The sequence below is a fragment of the Idiotropiscis lumnitzeri genome, chromosome 9, assembly GCF_059441095.1.
Source record: "Idiotropiscis lumnitzeri isolate Australia: NSW breed Sydney's pygmy pipehorse chromosome 9, RoL_Ilum_1.0, whole genome shotgun sequence".
NCBI lineage: Eukaryota > Metazoa > Chordata > Actinopteri > Syngnathiformes > Syngnathidae > Idiotropiscis > Idiotropiscis lumnitzeri.
This window is the reverse complement of record NC_142399.1, coordinates 21,847,633-21,872,799: the sequence shown is the minus strand read 5'-3', so window position 1 is coordinate 21,872,799 and position 25,167 is coordinate 21,847,633. Positions and strand designations below refer to the sequence as shown.

At 46.1% G+C, this 25,167-nt stretch overlaps 2 protein-coding genes and 2 pseudogenes across 5 annotated transcripts in view; 2 read left to right on the top strand and 2 right to left on the bottom strand.

The window, feature by feature from the left end:
• LOC148331436 (rap1 GTPase-GDP dissociation stimulator 1-A) overlaps positions 1–1,193 on the bottom strand; it is a 39,701-nt gene extending 38,508 nt beyond the window's left edge. Inside the window, exon 1 of one of the 4 annotated variants that reach the window (XR_015845004.1) lies at positions 485–1,189. Coding sequence is in view for 3 of the 4 variants with exons in the window: in XM_088304124.1 (XP_088160250.1) it covers positions 485–497 (13 nt within the window). In the remaining variant the exon portion in view is untranslated. Of the gene's footprint in view, positions 1–484 lie in introns of all 4 variants that reach the window. The other 3 variants (XM_088304124.1, XM_088304123.1, XM_088304120.1) reach the window with 3 other exon arrangements.
• Positions 1,194–6,563: 5,370 nt separating this feature from the next.
• Positions 6,564–25,167, bottom strand: part of hnrnpll (heterogeneous nuclear ribonucleoprotein L like) — an 80,371-nt gene continuing 61,767 nt past the window's right edge. The window contains exons 10-14 of the mRNA XM_088304119.1: positions 21,107–21,228; positions 10,205–10,406; positions 8,873–8,930; positions 8,660–8,758; positions 6,564–7,607 (exon numbers count right to left, since the gene is read on the bottom strand). Of these exons, the coding sequence (XP_088160245.1) occupies positions 7,552–7,607; positions 8,660–8,758; positions 8,873–8,930; positions 10,205–10,406; positions 21,107–21,228 (537 nt within the window). The 3' untranslated portion in view covers positions 6,564–7,551. The remainder of the gene's footprint in view (positions 7,608–8,659; positions 8,759–8,872; positions 8,931–10,204; positions 10,407–21,106; positions 21,229–25,167) is intronic.
• LOC148331435 (uncharacterized) lies at positions 11,818–13,547 on the top strand (annotated as a pseudogene).
• LOC148331434 (uncharacterized) lies at positions 15,638–20,989 on the top strand (annotated as a pseudogene).

The following is a 25,167-nucleotide window of genomic DNA, read 5'->3' as shown; positions in this document are numbered from 1 at the left end:
GGTAAATTATGAACAGCAATTCAGAAGAGAGCGTCCTAAGTACTGTATATGTGCGGGCCAGAATGTATTAATTTTATTACAGAGGCTGCGGGCCAGATGAAGTTTGACCCCGGGCTGCGTTTGGCCCCCGGGCCGGACTTTGGACATGTCTGGTCTAAATCAATGTGCCTTGAGTAACAAAAGAATGGATCATCCGTGTATTTTCTGTCCATGTAGTGTACCCCTATGTCTCATGCACAAGATATCAGCAGTTTATCTCTCTTAATGACTGCAGCTTAGGAAGTTCCCCTGCTCACAAGGGATAAACAAGAGTCCTGCATACGATAATCACCACAGCTAAACCATTTAGGTCAAATAAAAATAGCCTGGGGAAATTAAATGCCTCCAAGGTGATACACTCTATCTATCTATGTATCTATCTATCTGTCTGTCTGTCTATCTGTCGTGTGCATATCAATAGATAGGTTAATTGTTTAATACTCACCGGTGTCTGACATGGCCGCGACCAGCAAAATATTTTTGCTCGCGTCGCTGTCTGGCTCCTTGCACTGTTCAGAGTTCGCTGTCCTTTTGCAGGGGAGACGCTCACACTTCAGGATTCAGACGAATCACGCCTCTCTCTTTATATTTTGATCGGTCTAATTTTTATCTTCTATCTTGTTCTCCAGTCCAATTAATCTCCTCTTCTCCCTCCCTCTTCCCTTCCTACTCTCTCCGTGCGTGCTTTCAAGACAGCGGGTTTTGCCCCACCAGAGGGCGCTATTTTGATTTCTTTCCAATACTGTGTAATGTCGTTTCTTGTACTTAGGAACTGAATATGTGGTGGAATCTAAGATAAATTACGATCATTTTCATTTGGCGCACAATAGGGACATTCGCATGGTTTCAGTAGCAATGACAGCTACTGTATATTTAAAAATTTATGTGCTAGTTGTATATGCTTAAGCTCATTAAAGTAAAAATTCATTCGCATGTACAGAGTCCACGAAGTGCTTCTTATAAAGAGGCCATAAATATGACAACTGAATTCTCATCATCAAGGCTTACAACACTATATTGCTCAATTATGTTTTTTTTGTGTCTCAATTTTATCGCTCCAATGGCTTAGCTTTGTTTTCTTTTGTGTGTCTCCATAAATGATTTGTTTTGATGGTGAGGTATATGAAAATATATAACGTTGTAGTAGTTCTTTAATTCTGGTTTAAAATGACAGTGTGTAGAATGTAATGATTTTTCAATGTTCAAACATTTTAGAAAATGACTATTGATTTCAGTAATCCATACATTATCTGTACCGTTTCTCCTCACAAGGGTTGCGGGCGTGCTGGAGCTTATCGCAGCTATCTTCGGGCAAAAGGACACCCTGAACTGGTTTACCAGCCAATCGCAGGGGACACATATATAAACAACCATCCTCGCTCACACTCACACGTAAGGGCATTGTAGAGTGTCCAATCAACCTGCCCTGCATGTTTTTGGAATGTGGGAGTGAACCGAAGTACCCGGAGGAAACCCACGCAGGCACGGGGAGAACATGCAAACTCCACACAGGAAGGCCAGAGCCAGAAACAAACCCATGACCTCTGCACTGTGAGGCCATCGTGTGAACCAGTTGCCCACTGTGCCGCTAATTTTAGTAATATGCAAAAAAAAAAATAATTCTATCACATCAACTAACTTTTTTTATTTTTATATTTAATCATCGGCCTCGTAATCACTAATTATATTCCATTGGATGCGCCTCCCCCACAGGAAGCTGCTCATTTCTGCTATGGATAGCCAGAGGAGGAAATAACCCAATCATAAATGTGTTGTATCAATGACTACAGAATGTGTAACAAATGCAATGCACTTACTTTTTCATATGCATGCATTTCACTTCTTGAAATGGAGACCGAAGGTAGGAACTCCTAGAAAAAAAACTAAAAGAGCATTTCAAATAAAGGAGGGAACAGTCTGTTGAAGTCAATTGGTCACAGGCTTGATGCAGTCATTATCAGTGACAGTTATGCCAGCAAATATGAAGCATTTTTCACTAAGTTAATTGAATGATGTCTGTTCCTATACATTTGTTCACTTAAAAAGTGGGTGGCTTCAAACAATAGGTGATCTGTCCTGAGTTGTTTAGCACATCTAGATGTAAATAGCAGGAAATACAAGTTGGGCATCGGAACTTATGTCTTAAATGTATAGTTTGATCTAAACCCACATATATTCATTACACTGTATGTCATGATCCGCGTCGGACATGACCGGGGTTTTGTTATTGTTTTCATGTTCATGCGGTTTTGTTATTGTTTTCTTCACCTCCCGGCCATGTGCACTTGTTATTGTTTTGATCTGCTGATTAGGGGCGTTTCCCCTCAGCACCTCGCCCTCACCAGCCACGCACCTGTTCCCCGTCAGCTCACACACCTGATGCCCATCCGCACTCCTAATGACTGGACTATATAAACACCTCATCCCAACAACTCATTGTCGGAACATTACTCCTGCTGCTTCATTTGGACTGTCACGACCGCTCCCTGATCTCGTTCACGCTCATGTTCTCGCTTCGCTCCCGTTCTTGCTCCCGCTCTTGTCCCTAGTTTTTGTCACTGTCTTCGTTCCTCGGTTTTTGTTCTGTTTAGTCAAGTTTAGTTCGTCATAGTCATTTTGCATCCTGCCACGTTTGTTTGTCCACGCCATGTTATTTGTCCTCATTGATTAATTTAATAAATTCCCTTTAGTTTACCCTTTTCCCTGCTTCCTCGCACCTCTGGGTCCACCTCCTCCTCGCCCACCGGCGAGCAAACCTGACAGAATGTTCCGACCAACTACGGACCCTGCGGGAAGCTCTCTGCGACGTCATCGTCGTCGCCGATCGGACAACCGCCCTCATCAGCCTGCCGACCAGCCCCGTACCTCGTCTGTTGCTTCCTCCGCGTGTCACGGTATTAAAATCGACGGCCTCCCTGTCATACCCCCTCACCTGATTATTGATTCGGACTATGATGAAGACCTTGAGCACCGTACCTTTTCACCATCCCACTTTTAAATCCAACCCGATTATGAGTATGATTTCGAGCACTATGCCCCTCACGTTCTGGTAGACTCGGACCACGAAGATGACTTCGAGTGTATATATATAATCAGTTAGACGCCCAGCGTAACCCGGATTTAGCACAGATCAGTCACTTTCTTCCCCCTGAACAATTCCTAACACCGTTTTCATTTGTTTTTTTCGAGACCACTTCCTCTTCCACCACGCGTCGTCCATCTCGTCCAAAGTCACGTCGCACACCTCGTCCACTGTCGCTTTCCGCACCTTGTCACGTCCCCCTTGCGCATCATAGCTCACGTTCACCAGCACCTGTAGCCTCGGTACCTCGTGTCTCCCGTTCCCCTGGTTCCCTATGGCGGCAGGCTGATAGGGATCAGTTCCCCCGTCTCGGCTCCGCCCGGCCCGGCTGCGCCCGGCCAGCTGCAGCCTCCACGTCAGATGCACAGACCATGCCGCCCCCTCGTCCGCTGCAGCCTCCAGTGCCGGCTCCTCGTCCGCTGCAGCCTCCAGTGCCGGCTCCTCGTCCGCTGCAGCCTCCAGTGCCGGCTCCTCGTCCGCTGCAGCCTCCAGTGCCGGCTCCTCGTCCGCTGCAGCCTCCAGTGCCGGCTCCTCGTCCGCTGCAGCCTCCAGTGCCGGCTCCTCGTCCGCTGCAGCCTCCAGTGCCGGCTCCTCGTCCGCTGCAGCCTCCAGTGCCGGCTCCTCGTCAGCTGCAGCCTCCAGTGCCGGCTCCTCGTCAACTGCAGCCTCCAGTGCAGGCTCCTCGTCAGCTGCAGCCTCCAGTGCCGGCTCCCCGTCAGCTGCAGCCTCCAGTGCCGGCTCCCCGTCAGCTGCAGCCTCCAGTGCCGGCTCCCCGTCAGCTGCAGCCTCCAGTGCCGGCTCCTCGTCAGCTGCAGCCTCCAGTGCCGGCTCCTCGTCAGCTGCAACCTCCTGTGCCGGCTCCTCGTCAGCTGCAGCCTCCTGTGCCGGCTCCCCGTTCGCGGCAGCCTCCAGTGCCGGCTCCTCGTCAGCGGCAGCCCCCCGTGCCGGTTCCTCGTCCGCTGCAGCCTCCAGAGTCCCACTCTGGCTCCTCCCCAGCTGCTGAGCCCCGTTCAGGCTCCCCGCCAGCTGCTGAGCCCCGTTCAGGCTCCCCGCCAGCTGCTGAGCCCCGTTCAGGCTCCCCGCCAGCTGCTGAGCCCCGTTCAGGCTCCCCGCCAGCTGCTGAGCCCCGTTCAGGCTCCTCGTCAGCTGCTGAGCCCCGTCCCGGCTCCTCGTCAGCTGCTGAGCCCCGTCTCGGCTCCTCGTCAGCTGCTGAGCCCCGTCTCGGCTCCTCGTCAGCTGCTGAGCCCCGTTCCGGCGCCCTGCCGATGGCCCAAGTCCATGTGGCGGCGGAGCACGTTCCGCGTCCGCCCCAAGTTTATGTTCCGGCGGTGCACGTCGTGCGTTCGCCCCAAGTCCATGTTCCGGTGGTGCGCGTCCTGCGTCCACCCCAAGTCCATGTTGCGGCGGAGCACGTTCGGCGTCTGCCCCAAGTCCATGTCCCGGCGGAGCACGTTGTGCGTCCGTCCCCAGTCCATGTCCCGGCGGAGCACGTTGTGCGTCCGTCCCAGGTTCACAATCAGGCGGAGCACGTTGTGCGTCCGTCCCAGGTTCACGTTCAGGCGGAGCACGTTGTGCATCCGTCCCAGGTTCATGTTCAGGCGGAGCACGTTGTGCGTCCGTCCCAGGTTCACGTTCAGGCGGAGCACGTTGTGCGTCCGTCCCAGGTTCACGTTCAGGCGGAGCACGTTGTGCGTCCGTCCCAGGTTCACGTTCAGGCGGAGCACGTTGTGCGTCCGTCCCCAGTTCGCGTTCAGGCGGAGCACATTGTGCGTCCGCCCCAAGCTCACGTTCCGGCGGAGCCCGTCCCGCGTCCGCTTCCGTTCAAGGATCCGACGGCGCCTGTCCTGCGCCCGTCGCAAGGGCCTGCCCCGGCAGCGCTCGACGACCTACGGTCGCTCCTGGCTCCTGCCTCGGCGGTGGACGACGACACGCCGCCGCCTCTCGACTCTGCCTCGGCGGCCTTCGACGATGCGCCGCCGCTTCTCATCACGGCCTCGGCGGCGTCCGACGGTCCACCGCCGCTCCACGTTCCTGTCTCGGCGGGGCTCGAGGACCAGCCGCCGCTCCACGTTCCTGTCTCGGCGGGGCTCGACGACCAGCCGCCGCTCCACGTTCCTGTCTCGGCGGGGCTCGACGACCAGCCGCCGCTCCACGTTCCTGTCTCGGCGGGGCTCGACGACCAGCCGCCGCTCCACGTTCCTGTCTCGGGTGCGCCCGGACGTCCACCTGAATGGCCACAGGTGGACTTATTGATCAGGCCTCCCGGACGTCCACCCGAATGGCCCCGTCGGGACTCGCTGGTCTGGCCCCCTGGACATCCGCCAGACCGGTCTCGTTCGCGGACCTTGGTCCCACCTCCCGACCCCTTCCGCCCACCCTCGTTCTTGGACAATTTTGGGGTTCATTTTTTGTGTTTTTTTTTTCTCCGTGTTTGTTTTTTTTGGGACGTCTGGAATCCGTCCCTTGAGGGGGGGGTACTGTCATGATCCGCGTCGGACATGACCGGGGTTTTGTTATTGTTTTCATGTTCATGCGGTTTTGTTATTGTTTTCTTCACCTCCCGGCCATGTGCACTTGTTATTGTTTTGATCTGCTGATTAGGGTCGTTTCCCCTCAGCACCTCGCCCTCACCAGTTCCCCGTCAGCTCACACACCTGATGCCCATCCGCACTCCTAATGACTGGACTATATAAACACCTCATCCCAACAACTCATTGTCGGAACATTACTCCTGCTGCTTCATTTGGACTGTCACGACCGCTCCCTGATCTCGTTCACGCTCATATTCTCGCTTCGCTCCCGTTCTTGCTCCCGCTCTTGTCCCTAGTTTTTGTCACTGTCTTCGTTCCTCGGTTTTTGTTCTGTTTAGTCAAGTTTAGTTCGTCATAGTCATTTTGCACCCTGCCACGTTTGTTTGTCCACGCCATGTTATTTGTCCTCATTGATTAATTTAATAAATTCCCTTTAGTTTACCCTTTTCCCTGCTTCCTCGCACCTCTGGGTCCACCTCCTCCTCGCCCACCGGCGAGCAAACCTGACACTGTATTACAAAAACAAAGCAATTTAATTTGTCGTTCAAATATATATATATATCAGTGCTGTGAAAAGGTATTTGCCCCTAGCTAATTTCAGTGTTTATCATATTTATCACTCAAAAAGATTTCATTTTATCAAACCAATTTTAATATCACAATGAAACAACAGAAGGATATGAAAAATGCAGTAGCCATGTTTTTTTTTTCCAATTTATTTGTCATCTCATCATCCATACCGCTGATCCTGCGCAGGGTCGCGGGAGGGTGCTGGAGCATATCCCAGCAGAAGAAAGGTGCACCACACCCGGAACAGGTCGCCAGCCAGTCACAGGGCAGACATAGACACCGTCACCAAGTGGGAACCGAACCCATGCTTCCCGCACACAAGTCATAAGGATGTACCAAAACACAATCAGCGACCTCAATTTATTTTAAATATTTAAAATAAAAGTAAAAGTACAAGAAAAACAAACTCAGCAACAAAAATTTCAAACAAACACATAAACAGAAATACGTAATTATCAAAAGAGAGCTAAAAGAGAAAGAGACAGTGGTCACATTGGTAGTATTTTAGACATACATAAATTAATGTTTGAAAGGGAGTAGGAAGAAGTGTAAATTATTTAATACATTAAATGTATAAAATATGTTGATTTTATTAATCAATATATGCATACAAATGTGTGTATCTACACACATACACAAACACCCCCCCCACACACACACACCGATGACTGCCTTGCACCTACATGGGTTTCAGTTTTTACACCAAGCACAGTTTACTTTTTCCATTACCAAATTATCAGTTGCATTGGGGTGCGACAGTGCGGAGTGGCAAAACACTTAGAGAAGCACATCGTGATCCCAAACACACCGCAACAAACATGTTCCGACACCAAATTGAAGTTGCAGCCTTTTTTATGCTGGGCGCATGGCTGCCAGTCTACCAAAATAGAGCCCAATGTGTTACTGTTTGTACAATTTTAGAAACAAACACGAGAAGCAGTTTGAAATCTGTAACATGCCTTTAATACCACATCCAGTATAATATAAACACTAAATGATTTCTATACTTTACCCACACATTTTTTTTCATTTAAATGTCAGGATAACCATATACTGCACACTATGAATAATCAAAGCATGCACTTGACTTGTAGATAGCAATTTCAATACTACCCACACAAAGGCAAACATTGATTAGAAGTACATCAAGTCATTTGCATGGCAGTCACTGTACATCATCAATGTAGATTGTCTTGTTTTTGGATCTCTAAATGGCACCCGTCCTTATTTTCTATATACAGTCTTGGTGCTTTTCTCTATCCCCTTGTCTTTGTATCTGTCTGTGCTTGATCTCTTCAATTCAACAGTCAACAGTGTTTTTTCAAGTATTTAGAGATGAGATGAAGTGGAGAAACACAGTTTCAGAGTGTAAGGGTTGGAACCATCTGCAATGACACACAGACGCACACAATAACTGAGGGCTATTCCAAATGCGTTGAATAAAAACAAAATTCTTGACTAGTTGAGATGGACCCCCAATAAGCATTTTCCATAAAAAAACGGGGGCTTCCTCTTACCCCAAAAAACAAATAAAAAAATATTTTTAAAAATCTGAGAATAGCTCAATCCAGCCAATCTGCAAGCATGCAGGGGTCCACTGTAAAATTCATTATATAATATTATATGCAATTATGTTTACAATTATATATACTATTAATGAATGATAACTAATTGTAGATTTGCTCCCAGGCAAGCAAATTAAATCCATTTGGAAACAGCACAATATTGTTTACCCCAAACTTGCTCCTTCGAGACTCTTTTACCACTTGCCATCTTGGCACAAATCCACTTGGTGCACTCACAAAGCTGATTATTGACGGGGCTCAGCATTTTCATATGAGAGGAGTGACTATGCAATCAGTCAGTGTATTTTCATTCACTCCCATGATGACCTGAAAAGCTGCAGAAAGCTTTTGGGTGTTAAAACATCCAAATCTGACTGGACGTTAACTGTGGGCAAAACAATTGCCATATGCAATATCTTTGTCCATATACATCCATCCATTTTCTGTCCCGCTTCTCCTCACTAGGGTCACGGGGGGTGCTGGAGCCTAGCCCAGCTATCTTCAGGCAGTAGGCGGGGACACCCTGAACTGGTTGCCAGCCAATTGCAGGGCACACAGAGACGAACAACCATCCGGGCTCACACTCATACCTAGGGGCAATTTAGAGTGTTCAATCGACCTGCCATGCATGTTTTTGGAATGTGGGAGGAAATCGGAGTGCCCGGAGGAAACCCACGCAGGCAAGAAGGGAGAACATGCAAACTCCACACAGGATGGCCGCAGCGGGGATTGAACCCACGACCGATGCTGTCTCTCACTGTGAGGCCATCGTGCTAACCAGTTGGGTCACCGTGCCACCAGTCCATATCCAGTAAAGTCCATATATGATTTTCTCGCAGTATTTTAGGGGCATTTCAGACACACTTACTTACTTGGTATCCTTATTTGGTAATGATTGAGAACAGTGACAACCTCCACAGCTTCTGTCTTACTGTCAAATTGTAACAAACCAGATATTGTCTTGGAGGAAGCTGAATGAAACACACAACATGAAAGATATAGCATTATCAGGGAAAAAAAATCTATATATTTTCACATACTTCTACTTTACATGAAAAATACAAAGAAAATAATATTCAACTTACATTTGGCAACAAACACCTTGAATTTGACAAATCCAGGAACATCATGCTCATTACATAACTGTAAACATACAAATTAAGGAATGCGTAAACATATTTGGAGCAATAAACATTAATTCACTCCATCCGGTGTTGGTATTTCTTTAGCTTGATGAAAGTAAGTCAATATGCCATAATAAAATATACTACATGCAATAACCCCCCCTGAGCCATCACCTCATCGTAGTAGAGGGGCTTTGTGTGATCCTGGGAGCTACGTTTTATGAGGTTTTATGGCCCTGGCCGGGTCACCTATGGGAAACAGGTCCTAGGTGGGGAACTAGACAAAGCAAGGGTCAAAAGATTCATCCATACATCCATTGTCTGAACCGCTTGTCCTCACAAGGGTGGCAGGGGGTGCGGGAGCCTATCCCAGCTGTCATCGGGCAGTAGGCGAAGTACATCCTGAACTGGTTGCCAGCCAATCGCAGGGCACACATAGACAAACAACCATCCGCACACACTGATACCTAGGAGCAATATAGAGTGTCCAATTAACCTGCCATGCATGTTTTTTGGAATGTGGGAAGAAACCGGCATACCCGGAGGAAACCCACGCAGGCACGGAGAGAACATGCAAACTCCACACAGGAAGGCCAGCCTGCACCTCCGCATTGTGAGGCCATTGTCCTAACCAGTCGGCCATCGTGTCGTCTTAAAAGATCCCTATATTGAATAATACTAAGGTAATATGTTTTCCCTTGCCCGGACACAAGGTCCCCCTCTGGAGCAATGCCTGGAGCTGGGGCCTTGAAGGTAAGCTTGAGGTGGCTGGAACCGGCACCCTCTGCCCAAAAGGACAACATGGGTCTACCTCCTCATGGGCTCACCACCTGTGAGAGGGGCCATAGGGTTGGGTGCAATAAGAGCTGGGCAGCAGCCAAAGGCAAAGATCTTGGTGATCCAACCTCTAGCTACAGAAGCTAGCTTTACGAGTGTGGAATGTCACGTCTCTGGTGCCAGAGCTAGTGTGCGAGGTTGAGAAGTTCCGGCTAGACCTCGACGCACAGCTTGGGCTCTGGTACTAATCTTCTTGAGAGAGGTTGGACACTCTTTCAGTCTGAAGTTGCCTACAATGAGTTTTAAATTTTATTCATTTATTTCCTGACGTAGAAGGACAGAGGATGATCTGAAAATGTCTGTCACTGAATGGGAAAAACTCATAGTTAAGTTTTGTGACAATCAGTCCTGGAAAAGTTCTGACAACTTTATGGTGTGTATGTATAAAAATATACATACACACCTTTAGTGACTGAGGCCCACACCAAAAACATACTGCATTTTCAAAAATCATACCCTGAGCAACTGGTCCTGTGATATACAAGAAGGGACATTGTAGTAGTGCAGCACAGCAGATGGGGGTTGAATGATGTTTTTGGAGGCCTGTCCAGCACTGCTGAAGCGATTGTTCCTGGTCATGGCAAAATCCTTGTAGCTGCTGCTTCCATCTTCTAATTCAAAGAACTGACTAGGGATCACTGCATGCTGTTTAGATACACTGCATAAAAAATACACAAATATCAATTGAGTCAATTTAACAAATCTAAATACATGTAATTAATTTCATTATAATAAGATTGATAATTGCCTTTTTTAAGCAAGTGTCCAGGTTCTAATCAAGACAAATAAATAACATATCATTATAACATAACAACAAAATCATTAAGATTTCTGTACATGTTCATTCTCGGCTTATTGGTATCCAAAAACATGTACAGTGTATTCGCTTAATCCATCCATCATCTGTGCCGCTTCTCCTCACAAGAGCTAATCCCAGCTATCTTCGGGCAGTGGGCGGGGGGACACCCTGAACTGGTTGCTAGCCAATCGCAGTATTAGCTCTTATGTGAGAATGTGAGGTGTCAAATCTTAGTCACTTGATTGCCTGGTAATCAGTCCAGGATAACACCACCTATCTGTTTGTAACATAGCTGTAACAATAGGGCTGTACTGAGACAGTAATGAAATAAAAAAATCGCGATGCTCTATAAGATTAATTGCTGTGTCATCTTTGAATTGGAATTCTGACTCAATTCCCAATACAACCATATGAGCTGACAATGCTTCCAAACTTAATATAATTATGAGGATGACAATAAGTTAATTAACAAACAATAGCCTGAATTGAAAATAAATTTCTTCACCAAGCTTTCTACAACTGCGTGTCATGAGACTTTTCACTTGGCTGTCATCTGACCGGAGTGAACAAAATTGTATCTAGCAGCGACCAATTTTAGTTCTGTTCCACTACGTGAAGCAAACCGAAGGAGAGAAAGAAACATGGGAAAGATAACTGTGAACCTGAATCTTTTCAACTAAGTCAAAGCATTTGAGAACATTGATGGAAATCGCAACGGCAACAAGACCCAGGCTATTTTCCATGAGTGCTTAAGTGTGAGTGCTTTGGTTTAAGAATTCCTCCTTGGTCGGGCTTATCGAAGACGAGGCGTTCTCTCAAAATAATCACACTCAAAACCGACAAATAACTATCAGATTCCTACCGTCGTAATTCCTCGCCGCGTTTATAGTTGCTCGAGGTACAATACGGGACCTAGGCAATGCAATCTTATTACTACTATGACCAGGACTCCTGTCGTGCGGAATAATTTAGCTAAACCTATTATATTGAAACTTGTTTTTTTAAATATTAGATCGCTCTCATCGATCTTACCAAGCCCTGTTAGCTAATGACCTCATTAGAGACCATAATCTTAACATGATTGGTCTTTACGAGACCTGGTTAAAACCAAATAATTTTTTTCCACTAAATGAGGCCTCGGCTCCAAACTTTGTGAGCTGACACGTTGCGCCCCCTCGTAAGAAAGGCAGGGGTGTAGACCTCATTTCTGAATCTGATCTAAAACAGCCCTCGTTCTAGCAATTCCTTTAAAACATTTTAAGTTCTCATTATGCGATCCACAGCCGCGTTGCCGTTTTATCTTGCAGTTCTTTACCGTCCTCCTGGCTCGTACTTGGGCTTTTTAGATTAATTTTATGAAGTTGTGGCTGATTTGGTAACTCATGAAGATAATATACTTATCATGGGCGACTTCAACATTTATATGAACCTCCTGTCGGAACCACTTACCGTGGCGTCTCAGACAATAATTGATACTTTTGGTTTCACGCAAATAATGGATGAAGCGATGCATACAAATGGTAATACTTTAGATTTGGTATTAACCCGAGGCTTAGCATCCTCAAACGTAATCGTATTACCATACACTACTGCTATATCTGACCATTACTTTATTAAATTTGAAGTCTTGGCTCCTTGCCATCGTTCTGACCACAATCAAAGCTATAACAGCCGCAATATTAGCTTTTCAACCACCACTGCGCTCTCTGGGCTACTCCCTCAAGCAACCGCTTCGTTTCCTAATTGTATTGGTTTGATTGATTAGCTCACAAACAACTTTAATGCCGTGATGTTAAATGTGCTTGACTCTGTAGCAACTTTAAAAATTAAAACTCGTCCAAAGAGGCTTACTCCGTGGTTTACAGAGGAAACGCGCATACTTAAACTATCATGTAGGAAGCTTGAGCGCAAATGGCGTGCGACCAAACTTGAGGTTTTCCATCAGGCATGGGGCGATAGTTTACTAATATACAAGGAAGCACTTGATTTAGCCAAAACTAATTATTTTTCCAGATTAATTGTCTTCCATAAAAACAAACCTAAATATTTTAATGATACCGTGGCAATGCTAACAACAACAGCAGCCAACCTCGGATAGCTTCCTATTCAGCACACGATTTCATGCAATTCTTTACTCAGAAGATTGAACACATTAAGGATGACATTAAAGACACTGTTCCTAAAATCCCGTTGAATTCCGTGATTAATGGTGTTAATAGTGGCATTAGGGCTGATAACTGTCCGACAACCTTATCTCAATTTTAAAAAGTATCTCTTGAAAGCCTAACAAAATTGCTTAGTGCGGCAAAACCAACAACTTGTGTGCTCGATCCGCTTCCTGGCAAACGAATTAAAGAACGGTTTACGACCCTAGTACAGTCTGTTTTAAATATAAATCTATCGCTCACCACCGCGGGTATAGTACCAGCAGCTTTTAGGACTGCCGTAAGCAACCAAACCTCGACCCAGAGATTCTCAATAACGATAGGTCGGTTTCAAATCTTCCATTTATTGCAAAAATTCTTGAAAAAGTCGTAGCGCAAGAACTTAATGAATATATGACCGCTAATAAACAATTTGAACCTGTCCAATCAGGATTTAGAGCCGACCACTCTACTGAGACGGCCCTTGCTAAAGTGACTAATCATCTTCTCATAGCTATGGACGCCGACACCTCATCAATATTACTCTTACTTGATCTTAGCGCCGCTTTTGACACCGTTGATCATAACATACTATTAAAATGCCATGAAACACGCGTTGGCATTTCAGGCTCAGCGCTTTTGTGGTTTGATCTCTTATCTGTCAGAGAGGACGCACTGTGTAATTCATGGCAATGCGACTTCTGAACATGCGTTGGCATTTCAGGTTCAGCGCTTTTGTGGTTTAATTATCTGTCAGAGAAGACGCACCGTGTAATTCATGGCAATGCGACTTCTGACTTTAGTAATATCACATGTGGAGTACCGCAGGGATCGTTACTTGGACCTCTATTGTTAAGTATCGACATCAGGGGTGCTCATTACGTCGATCGCGATCGACCGGTCGATCGCAAGGGTAGTATGGGTGGATCGCATGACATTAAAAAATTGACGTCAGCCTATCATTATCCGTCATGTGAATCATACAGGGCACCCAGTCAGATGACACCTGATTTTTTTTTTTTTGTGACACATAGGTCACCACGCATGCGCAAACAATGGTGCTAAGTGCAGCACAACTAACAAGCTAGCGAGTTGGTTACCTCCAATTTTAAGCCCTCGTTTTATTCTCTTGAACTCAAGGGGGGAATAAACATGAGTGGGGGTGTTGGACCAAATAAGAACACAAAAACGTATCACTTTAATACGGAATGGGAGGAGGAGTTGTTTTTCACGATGACATTTTCGAAGTGCCTTTGCCTCATCTGCCAGTTTACCATCGGAAATACCAAAGAAGGGAAATGTGGAGCGGGATTTTCGGACTGTTCATGGAAAATATGATACCGACTTTCTGCCGAAAAGCGAGCTGAGGAAGAGAAAGGTTGCCTTACTTGGAAAGCGAAAGCCACCACCGAGATTGGCTACATCTACGTACATTGTACAAAAAAATCCTCTCTCTCTCTCTCTCTATATATATATATATATATATATACAGTGAAACCCCGGTTATCGCGGTTAATGGGGACCGAGACCATCCGCGAAAACTGAAAATCCTCGAAGTAGCGGCGCCCCTTCAAAAATGCTTAAAAAAACCTATACAGGTATACAGTATACCCCCCTGTATACAGTACACCATATAGAATACGGGTAGAGAGAGAGAGAGAGAGTGAAATTCATGTTATAACAAAAAATACCAAATTATTATTAAAACTTATTTTTTTATTCCCCAGCCATTATTTTTGTATTTATTCAATTACTTCTTTTTGTATTTATTTAATTACTTCGACTTTTACCTGCTGGTACGCCGTCTGCTGTGCCCTGTGAAATGAAAGGTGGCATTCTTCATTTATTTATTTATTCATTCATAACTGACAGGCTCGTGCCCGGGCGGAAAAGGTGCTCCTCTTCGGCTTAATTGTCACGCACACCGGACCTGCTCCCCCGAAGCGTGTCTCCGTTCGGTTGAACTCGGTTTCATTTCGCCCCGCTCGTGTGGAAGGTGCTCCTTTTCGGCTTAACTGTCACGCACGCCGGCCGGCCTCCTCCGGAGCTCTCGTACGGTCCCGAACGGAGCGAAATGTCGCCCCGCTCGTGCCCGGGCGGAATGCGCTCCTCTTCGGCTTAACTGTCACGCACGCCGGCCGGCCTCCTCCGGAGCTCTCGTACGGTCCCGAACGGAGCGAAATGTCGCACCGCTCGTGCCCGGGTGGAAGGTGCTCCTATTCGGCTTAACTGTGACGCACGCCCGCCCTCCTCCTCCGGAGCTTCCATTCAGTTAAACTTAGGGGTCGCTTGGCACCGCCCGTGCCCGGGGAAGGTGCTCCTCTTCGGCTTACTGTGACGCGAGCATGCCCTCCTCCTCCGGAGCTTCCATTCGGTTAAACTTAGGGGCCGCTTGGCACCGCCCGTGCCCGGGGAAGGTGCTCCTCTTCGGCTTACTGTGACGCGAGCATGCCCTCCTCCTCCGGAGCTTCCATTCGGTTAAACTTAGGGGACGCTTGGCACCGCCCGTGCCCGGGGAAGGTGCTCCTCTACGGCTTAACTGCCACGCACGCCGGCCGGAGCTCTGGTACGGTCCGAACCGCGCGAAACGTCGCCACCGATCGTGTCCGGGGGAACGTGCTCTTCTTCGTCCACTCTCCTCTTCGCCCACGCTCTTCTTCGGCGCACGCCGGCCGTCTAACCGCTCTAGCGCCCCGTCGTGCCGCTCGGCGAAACTACAATGCCCCCGCGGAGCGGAGCGAATGGAGAGCCCCGATCGTGCCTGGGCAAAAAAGTTTTTAATTTTTTAATATTTTTTAGACCCGCGAAGCACTGAACCCGCGAAAGGTGAACCGCGAAGTAGCGGGGTTTCACTGTATTTGCATTTTTATAGTAGGTAGATCATTTTGCCTTGGTCATTTTATAAGTAGCTCGCATGCTGAAAAAGTGTGAGCACCCCTGATCTACATGCTACCACTTGGTGATATTATACGCAAATATACCATTAGTTTTCATTGTTATACTGATGATGCCCAATTACATATGCTGCTGGATATAACAAATCCACGTAATTGCTATAAATTAGAGGGATGCCTTGCCGAGATTAAACAATGGATGTCATTAGATTTTTTTGTTTCTTAACTCAGATAAAACCGAGATACTGATCATTGGACCAGCAGTCATCGGCACCATTTCAAAGACACCATTATGAGCAGCAATAAGTGTAATATTGCCCAAAGTGATTCAACAAAAAATCTTGGTGTACTATTTGATTCAACTATGTATTTTCAAATGCACATTAAAAATATTACTAGAACTGCATTTTTTCATCTGCGCAATATTGCTAAAATTCGACCAATTCTATCAACTAGTGATGCAGAAATCTTAATCCATGCGTTTGTTACGTCTCGCCTCGATTATTGTAATGTTCTGCTCTCGGGTATCTCCATGTCAAGTATTAAAAGTCTGCAGCTAGTTCAAAATGCACCAGCTAGACTCCTGACTAGGACGACAAAGTTCGATCATATTATCCGATACTAGCCAATTTGCATTGGCTTCCGGTCCACTTGAGATATGATTTTAAAGTTTTGCTACTTACCTATAAAATATTGCACGGCCTAGCACCTTCCTATATCGTTGACCTTGTGGTACCATATGTACGTCCCGAAACCTTTGCACACAATATGCTGGTCTTTTAGTGATCCAGAGAGCAAAAAAGAAGTCCGCAGGTTTGAGAGCATTCTCTATTTGGGCACCAATGTCATGGTCCGTTTTGTCCTGTCATGTTTATGTTTGTTTTTGTCCAGCTGGAGTGGGGCGTTTAACAAAAATAAAATAACAGTATCCGAATTCGTGCCCCTGTCGATTCGGGAGCGGATGATTGTTTCATCGACCCCAGGTTGGTCGCTAAATTAGGTTGCTCGGTCAATGAATTAGATAAATTTGAGAGAGTTTGCGATCTCGATGGGCGACTCCTGGCCGATATTAAACGGGTAACTCGGCCGTTAACCTTAAAATGATCAGGTAATCATGTAGAGAAAAAGTCCTTTTTTGTCATGCCCTCCAGAGCGGCCCCGATTGTTCTTTGGTTACCCTGGTTGAAGACTCACAATCCGGTGATAGCATGGGATAGGCTGTCAATTGAAAATTTGAGCCCTTACTGTTATGCTCATTGTTTACGCTCGGTTGAAGAAGGGCTGAGTTTCCGTGCCATGCCACCTGAAATTATTTTATTAGATAATGTTGCTGAAGTTTACCATGATCTCCGCTCTGTTTTCAGCAAAAATCGTGCTTAATCCTTACCGCCGCACCGACCATATGATTGTGCCATTGAGCTCGTTCCTAACTCGACGCTTCCTTCTGCTCGCTTGTATAAGGTATCCCAGCCCGAGCAAGCAGATTTGAAAGAGTATATCACCAACTCCCTTGCGGCGGGGTTGATTCGGCCTTCAAAATCCCCGGTGGGATTGGGATTTTATTTTGTAGAGAAGAAAGATAAGACACTACGCCCTTGTGTGGCTAACAAGAGCCTTAATGATAGCACAGTTAAGAATCACTATCCGCTTACGTTGCTGGACTCAGCTTTTGCTTCGTTGCAATCCGCAACCGTGTTTTCCAAATTAGACTTACGTAGTGCTTACCATTTGGTGAGAATATGCAAGGGAAATGAATGGAAGACAGCATTCAAGATGTCCTTAGGGCATTTCGAATATCTGGTAATGCCTTTCGGATTGACCAATGCTCCCGCAGTGTTTCAGAGTCTCATCAATGACGTCTTAAGAGATATGTTGAACGTTTGTTGTTTTGTTTATCTTGATGACATTTTAATTTTCTCGCGTTCCGCAGAGGAACACCAACAACACGTCCGGGCCGTCTTGCAACGCTTACTTGAAAACAAATTGTACGTCATTTGTTGCACTTTGTCAGTCTCGCGGATGAGTAATATTTTTTGTAAAATAAATATTTTGTTAAATTCATTTTCTGTGTCTGCGCTTTAAGAGCCCTGACCTTTTTCCAGAGATTCTAGAAAAACATAACAACCACTGCTTTGGAATGCACTACCCACAGATATTAGAGGCGCCACCTAAGTAGAAATGTTCAAAACACTATTAAAGACACAGTTATGCACTTGTGCATTTGGTTGAACTATTTGTTGGCCTGTTTACTGCCGCTTCTTTTCTCTTTTCTGTCCCCTCTTCCCCGGCTGGGGAATTAGGCGACGGTGACCCGCTAGCAAGCTTAAGGCATTGACCAACTGGGCACGGACCTGCTGCATCGAAGTTATCCTCCTGCATCGCGTCATCTGATCAATTTATTTGTATACTTCGCATCCAATTCAAATTATTTGTTAGCCTGTTTACTGCCGCTTCTTCTCTTTTCTGCCCCCTCTTACCCTGCTTGGGAATAAGGTGATGGTGACCTGCTAGGAAGCTTACTGCACTGACCAACCGGGCAGGGACCTGCTCTGCCAAAGTCGTCTTCGTGCAGCGCTTCATCTGATTTGCTTATATATTTCAGCAATTAGTTGAATTACCTGTTGGCCTGCTTACTACTTCTGTTCTCTTTTCTGTTCTCAGTCTCCTGGCTTGGGAATTTGGCGATAGTGATTCACTTGGAATAGGCTTTTCTGATTCTACAGCAACTGACCTGTACAAAATCGAAGGCTGACCACATCCTTGGAGGTGCTGCTCTGGAGATTACGGCTCTGATCAATTGGACGAGGACCTGCTCCACCGAAGTCATCTTCCCTCAGCACTCCGTTTGATTGACTCTCACATTATCTCATCTAACATTGTATAGCATAATTGTATGTGTCAAATGTTGCCCACTTGGCATCCATTGCTGCCTGATCATCCTGGAATGGGGATTCCCCCATCTGTGGTCCCTTCTCGAGGTTTCTCACTTTTCCCCTAATGGGGTTTTGAGTTTTTCCTTGCCCTCCTGTGGGTTAAGATCAGGGGATGTTGATTGTGGTTATGTAAGGCCCTTTGAGACTGTCGGTGATTAAGGGCTATAAAAATAAAATTTAATTGACTTAACTTAAAAAAAAAAATCCACAAGGCACATTGGACGTGTTAATCCGCCTTAAAAGTCACAATCTCAGTTAATTTAAGTGGGCCCAAAATAGAACACAGACACAGTCGATTGTGAAAACTGAATAGATTATTAAGGGTGGGTTAATGAAACCTTTAGGAAATTTAATTTCAAACGTGGATTATGTTGCGGGGCGACACGGTGGCCGACTGGTTAGCACGAATGCCTCACAGTGCAGAGGTCGTGGGTCTTCCTGTGTGGAGTTTGCATGATCCGTGTCTGCGTGGGTTTCCTCTGGGTACTCCGGTTTCCTCCCAAATTCCAAAGACCTATATGGGACGCTTATTGGATGCTCTAAATTGGAAGGATGGATGGGATATGTTGTCATTTTGGCTATTTAAACAGTTATTTGGTTTCAGACGGCATCTGATATTGGTTTAAAGTGATTTTTTGTAATGGTTGCCAAAATCCAAAATCACAATTTTCCCATGCAAATCTGTGAAAATATGCCTTGTATTATGTCTAACTAGATATTTTTATAGTCACTCAGCACAATAATACATGAATCAAATACATTTCTGAAGGTTGTTTTTTTTAGCCATGGTGGTAGTTTTTTAGATTTTTTTTGGGGTGCAAAACTACAGTGAAACCCCGGTTATCGCGGTTGATGGGGACCGAGACCACCCGCGAAAACTGAAAATCCGTGAAATAGCAGCGCCCTTTCAAAAATGCTATACAGGTATACAGTATACCCCCCTGTATACAGTACACCATATAGAATACGGGTAGAGAGAGAGAGAGAGAGTGAAATTCAGGTTATAACAAAAAAAAAAAAAAATTATTATTAAAACTTATTATTTTATTATTCCCCAGCCATTATTTTTGTATTTATTCAATTACTTCTTTTTGTATTTATTTAATTACTTAGACTTTTACCTGCTGGTACGCCGTCCGGTGTGCCCTGTGAAATGAAAGGTGGCATTCTTCATTTATTTATTTATTCATTCATAACTGACAGCCTCGCGCTCCGCTCGTGCCCGGGCGGAAGAGGTGCTCCTCTTCGGCTTAATTGTCACGCACGCCGGACCTGCTCTCCCGAAGCGTGTCTCCGTTCGGTTGAACTCGGTTTCATTTCACCCCGCCTGTGCCCCGGGCGGAAGGTGCTCCTCTTCGGCGTAATTGCCACGCACGCCGGCCGGCCTCCTCCGGAGCTCTCGTACGGTCCCGGACGGAGCGAAATGTCGCCCCGCTCGTGCCCAGGCGGAAGGTGCTCCTCTCCGGCTTCACTGCCACGCACGCCAGCCGGAGCGCTCATACGGTCCCGAACGGAGCGAAATGTCGCCCTGCTCGTGCCCGGGCGGAAGGTGCTCCTCTTCGGCTTAACTGCCACGCACGCCGGCCGGCCTCCTCCGGAGCTCTCGTACGGTCCCGAACGGAGCGAAATGTCGGCCCGCTCGTGCCCGGGCGGAAGGTGCTCCTCTTCGGCTTAACTGCCACGCACGCCGGCCGGAGCTCTCGTACGGTCCCGAACGGAGCGAAATGTCGCCATGCTCGTGCCCGGGCGGAAGATGCTCCTCTTCGGCTTGACTGCCATGCACGCCGGCCGGAGTTCTGGTACGGTCCGAACCGCGCGAAACGTCGCCCCCGATCGTGCCTGGGGGAACGTGCTCTTCTTCGTCCACTCTCCTCTTCGCCCACGCTCTTCTTCAGCGCACGCCGGCCGTCTAACCGCTCCAGCGCCCCGTCGTGCCGCCCGGCGAAACTACAATGCCCCCGCGGAGCGGAGCGAATGGAGAGCCCCGATCGTGCCCGGGCAAAAAAGTTTTTAATTTGTGAACATTTTTTAGACCCGCGAAGCACTGAACCCGCGAAAGGTGAACCGCAAAGTAGCGGGGTTTCACTGTAATTCATGGATTAACTACATACTGGATGCAATTGTCATTTGCATTAATCTCCACGGTATTCGTGGATATATTTGTGGTACTGCGCCCCCTTGTGGTATGAGTGTGTAGCCACAGAGCCTCACACAAATCTCCAGATCCGCATTTGCAAATTGTCACACGCATTTGTGACTCGACCACGGCAGGATTGTAGCAAAAGTCACATGTAAGTACGCAGCCAATCAAGAGGCCCAGTGTTTACAGATTGCGTGCTTACGGATTTCTGTACGCATTTAACCATGTGTCTGCGCGTACAAACAAGGGTGTACCCTGCCTACTCTCCGAAAACAGCTGGGATAGGCTCCACCACCCTCGCGATCCCGATGAGGAGAAGTGGAACAGATAATGGATGGATGGATAATCTAAGACTTTTATACAGTGTTTCTTTTCCACTGAGTAATCAAAATACCATATGGTTTGTCCTGTGATTATTTCATGTAGAGTGTTTTTTTTTAATTCTCACCAGACGTTGAGTCTCTTGCCAAAAACTTTGATGCTGTTGAGATGTGTGATTGCTCGATCCACAGCATAATCATCCCCCATCTCAACCAATGCTGTGCCAGGTACACTCTTCATAAACTTCACCTAAAATCACTCAAAGTTAACAACTATGTTATAATTATTTCACATTGCAATGATTAGTGCTTTTATGACATCATTGATTTTTGAATTACTTTATAGCAGGGCTGCACGATAAATCGAAATCTAATCGACAATCGAGGTTTGACGAAGTGCAATTATCTAATCGAAGGACAGTGAGATTTTGTATTGTTTTTTCTCTCTCCCCCAACCATTTGAGTGACAGATGAATTAGCCAGCCAGAATTGTCGATGCTCAGGTCTTAATGGCGCTGGCCAATCAGTGTTTTTGACAAACACATGTTAGTCCACGCTCCGGTGCCTATAGTCAGCGCAGCCCGAGAATAACACACTACACGTGTACCTCAGTTTTTTCCTGTGATTGCCGTGTCCCAAAGTGGATGTACTGGACGTAACTTCTGCCACCGTAGATGAGGAGAGGGAGAAGCTCGTGCTCAAGAAGGGTGGTATGTCTGTTATTTGGACATACGGCGGATTTGACAAAAATTAACTGCCTGAAAAAAAAAGCATCAAAACCAGAGACAACACGACCGACGTATTTCAACGTTTAAAACACCACCACCGATATAACTATAAAGCCTGTCAAACAGATTCGAAATAAACAGATGAAGGGGAGGCAACAACTAGCGGTCATTCACGTGCTAAGCTAACATGGCTAACAGTACCATTCGCGTTATGAAAAAAAAAAATCTGAAAACTATCTCGTAAGTATTTGTGCATATCGGCGACAAGCTCCCTCTCAGAGCATCTTTTCAGCACTAATGGCAACATTGACAAGCTTGTGTGTGACGTGTGGGTGTGTGTGCGCATGCGCATGCGTGAGGAAGAGTGCAGTGGAGGAGATGAGCGGATATGCTGGAGTGGCGAGCGAGGAAATGAGAGATAAGTGTAAAGGAAAAAGTTGAAGAGTGTATTAAATAAAGCGAATCGAAGCAGATAACAGTGGCATATTAATGAATTTTAACATTTAAAATACAAAAACCGCAAATCGAATAGTAATCGCAATATTGGTCTGAATAATCGCAATAAGGTTTGCTTTCAAAATCGTGCAGCCCTACTTTACAGTTTCATTTGTTTATTACCAGAATAGCAGAGTGTGCAGTTAATCCGCTTTTCTATTGCATGTTATTGTATCCTGGCCTTGTCAGGAATGGACTTGTTGTTGATGCGTTTTAATTATTAAAATCAAAGAAATTTTATGAGGTTGTATTTGTTGGAGTACAGTATGGGTGATGAAAACCAATTTTAGTCTGTTACTTATTGGGAAGATTTGTCACCTGCATCCACAGAGTTTTTCAGGTATTGTTGTATATTTAAACAATTACTTATCCATGTAAGAAAATTAAGAACAGATCCTGTTTTACAATGCCAAGGTGTGTTTGGAGTAGGGAAAGAGAGAGAGCCCAGTTTTGATTACTTTTTTGTACTTTTTAGACCCCCCGGCAGTCCTAATTTTTGCAACATTTTTCCGCTCTTAACTTGCTTTTTACTAGGCTTTTACTAGGCTGCTGCAACAAGCCAAATCCACAACTATCACACTTCTCTGACCTGTCTTGAGCTTCCATCTGTCCTTGATGAGAGGTATGAGGTTAGCCTTGTGCTACTGCATCTCTACCTTCTCATAGTGGTTTATATCCTATTTGACTGGCAGGACCTTTTGTGTTCGCCTTGGTTACACTGAGTGCCGCTCTGCCCCTTTGTCGTATGGGGTTCCACAAGGTTCCGTTTTGTGGCCCTTGCTGTTTTCGTTATACTTGCTACAGTTAGGGTCCATCTTACAAAAACTTGAATTTCCTTCCATTGCAATGCGGATGACAGTCTATGTCATGTACCCTATATCCCGCTGAGCAAAATAGATGCTTTCTCTTTGAGACCACTTCTTACTGTCTAGAGCAGGCATGCGCAAACTATGGCCCGGTGGCAATATGCGGCCCGTTAAACATTTTAATCCGGCCCTCCGAACTTGAAAAAAAATAAATGAATACAGCTTGTTAATCTGTGGTTCTTTTCAAAGACATATATTGTTGTAATGCTTTTGTCCACTTTCATTTCAAATTAAATGTTGTTTTTTTTTTTTCCGGATGAGGGGAGGTTACCAAAACACTTCATCCATCTGCTCCTGGTCCGGCCCTTCTGTCAAATTTTAGAACCCATGTGGCCCGCCAATCAAAAAGTTTGCCCACCCCTGGTCTAGAGGAAATCAAAATCTGGATGTCATTTAATTTCTTGAATTTCAAAGAAAAAAAGACTTTTATGGTGTTCGGTCCCAGTGGACCTTCTACTTTCAACACTGTTGAGCTTGGCCCACTGGCATCTTATTTAAAGCCAACAGTCCCAAACCTGGGTTTTAAACTGGACAGGGATTTTAAATTAGATTGGCAAATCAGTGCTATTGTTTGAGCTAGCTTCTTTCACCTTAGGCAGCTTGCTAAAGTGAAGCACTTTCTTTCCCAGCATCACTTAGAAACAGTCCATGCCTTCGTTACATCTAGGCTAGATTACTACTACTACGACTACTACCACATCATCAGCAGGCGCGCAGCCACTGAAGTACACAGACCACATCTAGCAACCCGACTACATCTAGTGCTGACACCGGACAGCGACCCCATCTGTACAATACAAAGCTCCGTCACATTGACATTACGTCATCAGAGCACCAATAATGTAGGTCCTTGTAGCTGCATTGGAAACATAGTGAGGCCACTGCACTGCAAGCTGCTAAAACATGGATTGAATTTCAATGCTGTGGACTCCAATGTTCCACTCGTCAGGCTCAAACAAAAACGTGTGGAGGATTTCAGACAACTTTGCCCTCCATCACCAACGCTAAAACAGAGCCCTTTAACGTTCAATCAGGAGGAAACAAATCTGCTCTCATACACACCCACATTCTGGAAAAGGGTATTGAGCTTAAGTGCTTGTTTGAAACCTGGCAACAGCCAGAGGACTATAGCAGCATCAACAATGCCTGTACTTCTGTCTACAAATACCTGGAGACCTGCTATAACTCTCTAAACCTCACTCAACATGTCCACTCTCCCACACATAAAAAAGGACACACACTGGACCTGGTTATCATATCTCCACAACCATCAATAACCAAGACATCGAGGGAAGGGAGGGGGCGTCCATATTCCTAATTGCTTGTGGCCGTTTTTCAATTTGTTATTTCTCCAAGACAAATGGATCAAATTGAAAATGCACACTGAGATACTGATATTAGCTTTAACGTCACTTTCGGCGCGACATCTGTTCCTCCGCTTTCATTCATCGGGCGAGTAAACGTGCTGGTTTCGTGCACCACCACATGCAACACTTGCACCATTCTCATGGAAAGACTCTCCCTGCTAGAGGGACGTGTCCGCCAGCTAGAGCAGAGTAATGTGGTAAGCGTAAATGTGGCGGACACGACTGTTAGCACGGGTTGTAGCCAACCTGCTAGTCCGGTTAGCATTGGCCGTAAACGGCTTGCTAATCGTGGTGAGCCTGTTAAGACACATAGCAGTTCCATTCCACCTCGGTCTCCTGGCTCCCGCACTTTAGTGATAGGTGACTCCATTACCCGCAACATTAAGCTTGAAAATCCAGCCACAGTAATGTGTATTCCTGGGGCCAGAGCACCCGACATTGAAGCTAATCTTATGGAGCTAGCACGCAAGACACCTAGACACCAGCGCAGTGCAAACAACGCTAGCTATTCAGATATAGTGATACACGTTGTCTCCAATGACAGTACAATGACAATAAAGGGATTTCTGATTCTGATTCTGAGATCACAAAGAAAAACATAGCAAGGACTTGTGATCTCGCCAGAAAGATGAGTCGAGTAATTGTCTCTGGCCCCTTGCCTGCGAGAGGCAATGATGAGAGGTTTAGTAGATTATTCTCGCTAAATCAGTGGCTGGCTAGTTTTTGTAGTGAG